This window comes from Xyrauchen texanus, chromosome 38 (genome assembly GCF_025860055.1).
Source record: "Xyrauchen texanus isolate HMW12.3.18 chromosome 38, RBS_HiC_50CHRs, whole genome shotgun sequence".
Taxonomy (NCBI): Eukaryota; Metazoa; Chordata; class Actinopteri; order Cypriniformes; family Catostomidae; genus Xyrauchen; species Xyrauchen texanus.
In genome coordinates this window covers 36660017-36671185 of record NC_068313.1, presented here as the reverse complement: position 1 = coordinate 36671185, position 11169 = coordinate 36660017, and the positions used below count along the sequence as shown (strand labels likewise).

The following is an 11169-nucleotide window of genomic DNA, read 5'->3' as shown; positions in this document are numbered from 1 at the left end:
GAAATCTCTCTCTCTCTTTTCTAAAGTAACCATGTGAAGTGCTTAAACCAGAAAGAAAATTTTTTGCAATAATAATAATAAAGTGTTTCGTACCTCCCTCTCTTCGAAATGTCAGGAATCGTTTATCGTACGGCGTGCACATGACGTGAAAACTAGAGGAACAAAGGTTCAAAGGTCAGTGGTAATAACTGGGGTGACCCCGTGAATCAAGAGGGTGGGGCCTAAGTCGCGTGTGAGCAGTTCTAGCTGACGCAGGTAGTCATGGTAACGACTTGTGTCCGCGGGTGGGCGGGGCAAGTACAGGAAGCGTACGGCAGGCGATATGAGCGGCTGGTCCAGAATGAGTTTATTAACAGCCTGCAAATACTCGTCTGACACTCGCGAGGTGTTGCTTTGGAAACTATTCGCGAACAACTTGTCAGCTTCGACTACGCCCACCTCGTCCGCTGGCTCCTCCATTTCCGAGTGCATCTGACGCTGCCAGTGAAGGGCGACTTCGGAATCCCAGGGCACCGTACAGATGTCCGCCTTCATGCGGAGTTCTTTCAGGAGAAGTCCGAGTTTCTGTTCCGTCGCTTTGAGGCTACGCCCCGCCTCCACGCAAAGAAAGAGGCGGAGCTTGGCTTTCTGCCACGCCCTCGTCATGTTAAGAATGCAGGCGAGCTGTAGCAAAAAGAGCGAGCACGTGTCGACATACGCAGCGCTGTCCGGTCGCAAGAGATTCACCGGCCAGACGTCAACGAAGACTGGACTCTGGAGCGCTCGACTTTGATCAAACTGTCCGAAGTACCGCGCCAACGCTACGTTCTTCAGCATCTTAACGGCGTCCGCGATTATGCACACATACTCTTGAGGCCCCAGAGATTTCCCGCCCCAAACTCCGCCCCTGTTTGTAACCACACCCCCACGCACAGGTGGAAAGTGGAACGGTGGATCGTCCTGATCTTCCGGGTCGTCACCTTGAACGGAATTGTCCGAGGATTTGGCAAGCGACAGTGTGGAGTCCTGGAGTCGGTCCTGAGGCGGGATGTCGTCATAGAAACCAAGAACAAGAGTATTGGGTCTCATCCCACCTAGAGAAGGAAAGATAACAAAGAATAAAGGCAAACATGGAAACAATGTTACACAAGGAAAAGACTGCTTGTTTTAGGGATGGCTCTATGATGGTGTGATGGTTGACATTGTGACGTGCCGTTTATAATGATGCAGGATTTTAACTTGAACCCAAAGTAGAAAACTAGTTTACTCAAGGGGTTTTCAAACTTCATGGACCCCCAAATTTGTTGATCTGCTTGCGAGAGAGTGTCTCACCGAGTCCTGATATGAACAGCAGGTGCTGAACGCCATGTCTGATGGAGTCCGCCAGCGTGAGATTCACAAACGCTTTAATATTCAAATGATCCACCAGAGACAACCAGGAGTCATACTGAGACTGCAGAGGATCAGACGGCAGGACGTCTACAGAGAGAGAGATTAATAAAGGATCTTGGTGTACATCAATACGCCACAGAAGATATCACCTGATCACACATTCTCACCCAGGTCTCCCAGCTGCACGTATCCCAGGACATAGAGTCCGCTCTTCTTGATGTCATTGATGAAGGTGATCAGTCCCACACTGGACCTGGGGTTGGACACCATCAGCAGCACCTGAGGTCTCCAGAACTTCACGTGATCTTTACGGACGTCCAGCATCAGCAGGTATTTACGTACCTGAAAACACACACGAGAATCTGTCGAACGAGTTCTGAAATGCTGGTTCATAGAAATACTAGTTTCATTGTTCTACACTTTCTCAATATCTCAAGCTGTAATCTGATTGGCTGTCGGTGTGTGTGTGTGCGAGTGAGCGTGCGAGTGAGTGTGTGCGTGAGCGAGTGTGTGCGAGAGTGTGTGTGTGAGCGCGCGAGCGAGCGTGTTTGAGCGAGTGAGCGCGAGTGTGTGTGTGAGCAAGTGTGTGTGTGTGTGTGAGAGAGATTGTGTGTCTGTGTGTGTGTGCGCGAGTGTGCGTGTGCGTGTGTGTGAGCGAGTGTGTGTGTGTGTGTGTGTAATAAGTTAAGTGGTTGTAATATTCCGTGGGGAGAACGCAACCCTCTGATGGTGACTAGCTCAACTTCCTGGCAAAAATTCCATTGGCAACAGTCTCTCCTGGCAACAATCCAAGCAACCAGAGGACAGACTGCATGACTAAGGATGTGTGTGTGTGTGTGTGTGTGTGTGTGTACCTGGTGGAATATCAGTGCTTGGCTGATAAACCCCCAGCTGCTCACAGGACTCAGGTAATGAATCAACAGCAGTAACAGCAGCATGAATGCGATACTGGCAGACGCGTAGATTGAGTTGATCAGAAACATCATCACTGCACAGCCGATGATCCCCAGAACACATGTGTGCCACGTGAAATACCTGAATGTTGGTCTGAGAGAAAGAAAGAAAGAAAGAAAAGAAAGAAAGAAAAGAAAGAAAGAGTTTACACACAACATTCGGGTCCGCATCCAAGTCCTCGTGGCGGCGTAGTGACTCAATCCGGGTGGCGGAGGACGAATCTCAGTTGCCTCCACGTCTGAGACCGTCAATCTGCGCATCTTATCACGTGACTTGTTGAGCGTATTACCGTGGAGACATAGCGCGTGTGGAGGCTTCACGCTATTCTCCGCGGCATCCACACACAACTCACCACAGGCCCCACCGAGAGCGAGAACCACATTACAGCGACCACGAGGAGGTTACCCCATGTGACTCTACCCTCCCTAGCAACCAGGCCAATTTGGTTGCTTAGGAGAAACACACACACACACACACACACACTCCCTCACAGAAAGACACACACACACACACACTCACACACACACACAGTTTGTTTTCTGCATTCGTTCAAGTTCAAAATCTCATTCCAGTTTCCCCCCTCCGTCTCTTTCACACTCTCCCTTTCATTCCCTCTTTCCTTTTCATTTATCTGCATCTGTTTCACCCTGTTGGCGTCTTTCTTCTTTTTACCTTCTATTTTTCTTTCAACCCCCCTCCCTCTAAACTCCAGGAGCAATTATGTTAAAAGCTGGCGGATAGGCACTCATCCGGCGCTCTCGCTCACTGGCACGCGCTCTCGCTTAAAGTCGTGTCTCACAGTGATGTCACCCTGCTCATGTCAGCAGAAAGCAAACTTCCCGAAGCCAGAATGACCCGTGCGACACACACACACACACACACACACACACACACACACACACACACACACACACACACACACACACACACACACACACACACACACACACACAGTGTCGTTTCAATCAGCATCTGATTAGCGGGACAGCAGAATCAGTTGAAGGGGCCATTAATCAGTTTAATTGCGTTCCTCAATCCAATCAAACAATTAACAACTTGAGGAGCCACTAATCTTCAGACTTTAAGGTAAAAGATATCACGGACATGCAACAGAAACACTCACATGTGACACTCATTAAACTGTTGTAAAACTGACAGACAAATATTTCGGGGTTTGCAAACATGATGTTCTGTTTTCTCTAAACATCCATAACAAACTGACTCCAGCCAGGTCTCCTTAGCAACCAAATTGGCCCAGTTGCTAGGGAGGGTAGAGTCACATGGGGTAACCAAATTGGCCCGGTTGCTAGGGAGGGTAGAGTCACATGGGGTAACCAAATTGGCCCGGTTGCTAGGGAGGGTAGAGTCACATGGGGTAACCAAATTGAACCGGTTGCTAGGGAGGGTAGAGTCACATGGTGTAATCAAATTGCCCCGGTTGCTAGGGAGGGTAGAGTCACATGGGGTCATCAAATTGAACCGGTTGCTAGGGAGGGTAGAGTCACATGGGGTAACCAAATTGAACCGGTTGCTAGGGAGGGTAGAGTCACATGGGGTAACCAAATTGAACCGGTTGCTAGGGAGGGCAGAGTCACATGGGGTAATCAAATTGAACCTGTTGCTAGGGAGGGCAGAGTCACATGGGGTAACCAAATTGGCCCGGTTGCAAGGGAGGGCAGAGTCACATGGGGTAACCAAATTGAACCGGTTGCTAGGGAGGGCAGAGTCACATGGGGTAACCAAATTGAACCGGTTGCTAGGGAGGGCAGAGTCACATGGGGAAACCAAATTGAACCAGTTGCTAGGGAGGGCAGAGTCACATGGGGTAACCAAATTGGCCCGGTTGCTAGGGAGGGTAGAGTCACATAACCTCCTCGTGGTCGCTATAATGTGGTTCTCGCTCTCGGTGGGACGTGTGGTGAGTTGTGCGTGGATGCCGCGGAGAATAGCGTGAAGTCTCCACACGCGCTACGTTTCCGCGGTAACGCGCTCAACAAGTCACGTGTTAAGATGCGCAGATTGACGGTCTCAGACACGGAGGCAACTGAGATTCGTCCTCCGCCACCCGGATTGAGGCGAGTCACTACGCCACCACGAGGACTTGTGGGAAATTGGGAGATAATAATAATAAAATAAATTACTTTTAATAAACTCACTGAAATGTTTCAGTACACATTTCTGATCATTTTCAGCTGTTTTCTGTGCAGACATTCAGCCGGAGTGTTGCGCCAATATGTTAAATGAATGTATTAATGTCTATAATTGTATTAAATCGCTGCCTCTGAACAAAATCAAGAAACAAGTGAACCGCGATTGCTCACTTTACATCTCAGACGGTCTTATCCGGTGTAAGTGGGCAGTTTTGGGTCAGAATAAGCGGCAGTCTGGACCAGACTTCATCCCGAGTGTCACACACGACCCCCTGAACAGAAAAACACCGTACGAGTGAAAGCACATACAGATAAAATGTAGTTCTTGCATTTCACTGCCTTTCTTCTCCTCTCCACTTTCGACATTGTGATTGATGAGTGTCTGTCAGACTGTTCTCGGTCTCATCCTTCCAGTTTTACTCTCGGTTTCAGCTCATTAATTCTGAACACACAGAGTCTTTCAGACTCAAACGTCTCGTGCATTCACTCAGACAGGAACGCAGCCAAAACACAAAAGCACACGCCGTGAATTCAGTCCAAACTCAAACCGCGAGAGAGAACGATCCCCTTTAATCCTTGAGCAACTCACAGAAATACAGTAATATATGGATCTGCTCTAGAGGTCTGCGGAGTCTTTGTGTTTGGTGTTGGATTTGGGATTTGGGATTGGAAATCCATCTATATTATTTCACTGTTGGACAAACACTGTTGGCATCTCTAACATCAGAGAGACGTCTGATTACATCAAATCCAGTCCAGACAACATTGAAGCAAGTTTGGCGACGGACAGCAAAACCAGATGCGAACTTGAAGCTGCAATATTGGGATGGTTTCTCTCACGACATTCAATCAATACTTGTACTGATATTTTTTATTTATGTGTGCATTGTATCATTTTCTACAGTTCAATTAATAAAGAAACAGGAGTGATGGTGGCATAGTGGGCTAAAGCACTGAACTGGTAATCAGAAGGTTGCTGGTTTGATCCCACAGTCACCATCATTGTGTCCTTGAGCAAGGCACTTAACTGCAGGTTGCTCCGGGGGGGATTGTCCCTGTAATAAGTGCTTTGTAAGTCACTTATGCGTCTGCCAAATGCATAAAATTTTTTTTTTTTTTTAAAGTAATAAAGAAACAGCTTCTCTAAATAAGCAAAAACTCAATCTGAGGTTCAAACTGAATTTGCAGATAAAACTCGATAAAAACACAATGATTTTTGCTGAAAATACACAACTAATTACTTTCTTGCTGAAAAGATTTGCATAAAGTCTTATTACCCTTCTCTTTTTTTTTTTTTTCTGGATTCCATGTTAAATGTTTTAATTAAACGTTATGATCAAATTGTGTTTTATCAAAGACATACTGCACAGCTTTAATCAAATTAAAATATAATGTCTTCAATTTCACAAATCCAGTTGAATAAAGATCTTATTTAAGCAGGACTTTTATTTTGAAAGACCTTTGAAGTTCTTCCTGTTTTTAAACTTCCTGCGACTCGCGAGCTGAAATCTTGAGCTGCAACGGTGAAAACGTTCATTTGAGAATTCACAGCCGATTATACGCTAAATATACTGATCTGTGGCTCTGCAGATGGATACTATTGTACACGCTGCATGAAAATCAAGCATTAGTAGTGTGTTGCATTTGTGTGGGCACCTGCTTGTGTGAGTGTGTACCTGTGTGTGTGTGTGTGTGTGTGTGTGGGGGGTGCAGGAGATGGCAGAGCAGGACAGCACCTCTCATTCGTTATATGGTGTGCATGTCACTATATTATTTAATTAAATGGCATCCTGTTTAATGATCACACTTGGCCATATCGAGACTTTTTCATTATTATTTTCAAATAGTCTTTGATTAAATCTCCAAACTCTCATATTACATTTTGCTAATGGCAGCAAACTTTAATATGGTACCAAAATTAACAAGATGATATCGTACCGTTTTAAATGTTTTGGTATCGCAATATTTCGTTAATAACGGTATAGCACGCAACTCTATAAGATTTATACATTTCAGTTTCAAAATTAAATTCCCTCAAATCGAAATCTTTAACAAATTAAAACAAAACTATAAAATACTTTTACATTTTATAAAATTAAATTTTTGTTAAAAATTATGCTATTCAATTTGATAGAATTTTGAAACTGTAATTCAACATGCATGAATCTTAAAAATTGGGCAAAATATTTTTTTAAGAGCACAGATCAACCCTGACCTCTAAAAGAAAACTGAAATAAACATTTACTTATATGAACCCATTTATTTTATTTTTTTTTTGAATTTAGTGAACTTATGAGGATAATTGTGCACGCAATGTATAGATAAATGACGTGCACACACTTTCAGAATCAAACAAAAGTGGCAAAAGTCGAAACACAAAAGCATGGCTCATTTTTGCCTGATTTTATGACCGCAAGCAGTAAAATGCCCTTCCAACACACACACGCACACGCACGCGCACGCGCACGCACACGCACACGCACACGCGCGCACACACACACACACACACACACACACACACATGTTGTGTTTCCATGTTTTATGGGAACTTTCCATAGACATAATGGTTTTTATACTGTACAAACTTTATATTCTATCCCCTAAACCTAACCCTACCCCTAAACCTAACCCTCACAGAAAACTTTCTGCATTTGTACATTTTCAAAAAACATAATTTAGTATGATTTATAAGCTGTTTTCCTCATGGGGACCAACAAAATGTCCCCACAAGGTCAAAAATTTCGGGTTTTACTATCCTTATGGGGACATTTGGTCCCCACAAAGTGATAAATACACACTCACACACACACACACACACACACACACACACTCACACACACACACACATACAGTCACACACACACTCACAAACACACAGTCACAAACACTCACACACACACACACTCTCTCTCACTCGCACACACACACATACAGTCACACACACACTCACAAACACACTGTCACAAACACTCACACACACACACACACACACACACACACACACACACTCACATACACACTCACACGCATGTTGTGTTTCCATGTTTTATGGGGACTTTCCATAGACATAATGGTTTTTATACTGTACAAACTTTATATTCTATCCCCTAAACCTAACCCTACCCCTAAACCTAACCCTCACAGAAAACTTTCTGCATTTTTACATTTTCAAAAAACATAATTTAGTATGATTTATAAGCTGTTTTCCTCATGGGGACCGACAAAATGTCCCCACAAGGTCAAACATTTCGGGTTTTACTATCCTTATGGGGACATTTGGTCCCCACAAAGTGATAAATACACACTCACACATACACACACACACACACACACACACACACACACACACGTTGGTCTACCTATCATTATGAGGACTTTCCATAGACATAATGACTTTTATACTGTACAAACTATAGATTCTATCCCCTAAACCTAACACAACCCCTAAACCTAACCCTCACAGAAAACCTTCTGCATTTTTACATTTTCAATAAAACATTGTTTAGTATGATTTTTAAACGATTTGAATTATGGGGACACTAGAAATGTCCTCATAAATCACATTTATAGCATAATACCCTTGTAATTACTAATTTGTAACTTACAAAATTGTCCTTGTAAATCACAAAAACACACACACACACACACACACACACACACTCACACACACACACACACACACCTCTCCCGTGTGTTGTTGATAAAGTCTGAATTGTTTAAGCTAATTAACTATGCTAATCACACGCGTCTCTCTGGAGACGTTTACGCTAAATGGCTTTCAATCTAACATGCCTCTGCAGACACAACAAGCTAACAGGATAAACACAGCAGCAGGGAAGCCCCGCCTCCAAAACACTCTCAGCCAATCAGCAGTGGAGAAGTGTTTGAGAGCTGGCACTGATTGTTTAACCTCTGACCTGGAGTCAATTAGCCGGCACACTGTTAATATTGATTAAGACAAAACATGGTTAACACACTACTGTTACTGCGGTACTTCTTCAGTATGTATAAAACATTTTCTGCACAGAATTGTCTTAATGCCTGAAGGAACTCTATGATGTGCACAGTACAAAATACAACGTGAAATTGCGAATCAACTAGAATTAATATCAACATCTCTTCTTGACACATTTTTTTTAACAGATGTTTCTACACAAAATTGGATTAAATATAGTTAGAAACAAAAGGTGATTTAAATTAGTAATCGAGAAACCAGAAGGTCTTTAGTCAGAAGTTATTTTAAACGGTAATATTTGCAAATAATATAAAAGTACTTCATACAGAGCAGTGCAACACATCAAACTAAAAACGGCACGTTCATCAATTCGATCGAATGCATTGTAAGTACACCGTTTACTTAATGCACTAGACGTAAAGTGATATCCTAAACAGTCTGAACGTGAGAAAAAAGTTATACACTTTTTTTATGAACTTTATAAAAAAAAAGACTAAAATGAAAAACAAATATACAATAAGTAGTTAGATCGAACGATCGATCAATCAATAAACAGAACGATAGAACGAACGACAGAATAAACAAAATAGTGAACGATACATTTTACGAAAAATAGTAAAATAAGTAGTTCGATCGAACAATAGACAGAACAAACGGATGACCAAATGAAAGATGGATAGATAAAAACACACACAGAGAGAGAGAGAGAGAGAGAGAGAGAGAGAGAGAGAGAGAGAGAGATATCACCTGAAATTTGGGGCGGACGCCCACTCCAACGCCAGACAGGCCAAATCTACAGCTGCGTACACCAGCAGGAAGAATATGGTCACGATACTCGCAATAGTGTTCAATTTACCCGAGAATAAAACCAGCTAGAGAAAGAGAGAGAGAAATTAGTCATCATCATTAGTAGGAAGTCCACAGTTTAAAGTGACCTTCTCGCTCACACACACACACACACACACACACACACACACACACACACACACTCCATTTCTATGGCTCTGCGCCAAAACCTACGGAGCTGCCTTGCTGTCTACAGTCTGTTAAGGCAGCACACTAGGTTTAGGACAGAGCCATTATTTCACTATATTTGACCTCTCTCAGAGTCTCTAGGAGCAGCATGTGTGTTTGTTTGTGTGTGTGTGTGTGTGTGTGTGTGTGTGTGTGTGTGTGTGTGTGTGTGTGTGTGTGTGTGTGTGTGTGTGTGTGTGTGTGTGTTTGTGTGTGCTTTTGCTCTAACTCACAGCGTGTGTTATTAAGATATTGGCTGCACATTATCCCTCATATTTAGTGTTGGGCTTTTTAACACCATCATATATAACTCTTAGACTAATTTAAGTGTTGGAGATAAATTGTGCATTTACGAGGCGGAGCTGCGGGTGCATTTCCATCTGAACTCCGGCGAGAGGAAGTCACGGTCAAACTCAAGATCGTATCCAGGTTTTTGAAAGTGTTTTGGACGTCGAGAATGCATCTGGAAACATTGCATGCAGTCAGCATTTGTTTAGAAGAGACACTCTCGATGCATTATGAAAAATGTAACCTTGTTCCTTTACAAACCACGTCTGTCAAGCTCCACAAAGGACAAAAAGCCCCATATCAAAGTATCGAATGTTTCATAATGTGATAATCAGTTATTCACTAATAATCTTCCCCTCCGCTGCAGCTTGAAAACTTCATAAGCCTGCGTTGAGTTAAACTTGACTTGACTTTTTCATTTTTTGAGTGGACTATTCCTTTAAAGTTCAGTTGTTTATAAACATGTCTGGAGTGGGAGGGGCTATCATATATGGAAATGGGAGGGGCATCCTAAGCATGAGGATCTAAAGTGGAAGGGGATTCTAAACATGGAGATCTGGAGTGGGAGGGGCAATCATATATATGGAAGTGGGAGGGCTCCTTAAATAAGGGGCTCTAACATGGGAGGGGCATCTGAAACATGACAATCTAAAGTAGGAGGGGTATCTTAAATATGGAGGTCTGGAGTGCGAGGGGCTATCATATATATGGATGTTGGAGGGGCACCTTAAATATGGGGCTCTAAAGTGGGAGGGGCATCCTAAACATGACAATATAAAGTGGGAGGGGTATCTTAAATATGGAGGTCTGGAGTGGGAGGGGCTATCATATATATGGATGTTGGAGGGGCACCTTAAATATGGGGCTCTAAAGTGGGAGGGGCATCCTAAACATGACAATCTAAAGTGGGAGGGGTGTCTTAAATATGGAGGTCTGGAGTGGGAGGGGCTATCATATATATGGATGTTGAAGGGGCATCCTAAACATGACGATATAAAGTGGGAGGGGCATCTTAAATATGGAGGTCTGGAGTGGGAAGGGCTATCATATATATATATATATATGGAAGTGGGAGGGGCACCTTAAATATGGGGCAATAAAGTGGGAGGGGCATCCTAAACATGAAGATCTAAAGTGGGAGGGGCACCTTAAATATGGGGCAATAAAGTGGGAGGGGCATCCTAAACACGAGGATCTTAAAGTGGAAGGGGTATTCTAAATATAGATGTCTGAAGTGGGAGGGGCTATCCTATATGTGGAAGTGGCATCTTAAATATGAATATCTAAAGTGGGAGGGCCATCCTAACTATGGGTGTCTTAAGTAGGAGGCTATCCTATATAAGGAAGAGGGAGAGGCATCTTCAATATGGAGCTCTGAAGTGGGAGGGGCATCCTAAATATAGAGGTCTTAAGATGGAGGGGAATCCCCCCCCTTAA

At 43.4% G+C, this 11169-nt stretch overlaps 1 protein-coding gene across 1 annotated transcript in view; it reads right to left on the bottom strand.

The window, feature by feature from the left end:
• The window catches only part of zgc:153039 (uncharacterized protein LOC767698 homolog), a 38501-nt gene that overhangs the window by 655 nt on the left and 26677 nt on the right, over positions 1-11169 (bottom strand). The window contains exons 9-13 of the mRNA XM_052110718.1: positions 9178-9302; positions 2226-2418; positions 1539-1713; positions 1312-1458; positions 1-1073 (exon numbers count right to left, since the gene is read on the bottom strand). The exon at positions 1-1073 is cut by the window's left edge and continues 655 nt beyond it. Coding sequence (XP_051966678.1) covers positions 169-1073; positions 1312-1458; positions 1539-1713; positions 2226-2418; positions 9178-9302 — 1545 coding nt within the window. The 3' untranslated portion in view covers positions 1-168. The remainder of the gene's footprint in view (positions 1074-1311; positions 1459-1538; positions 1714-2225; positions 2419-9177; positions 9303-11169) is intronic.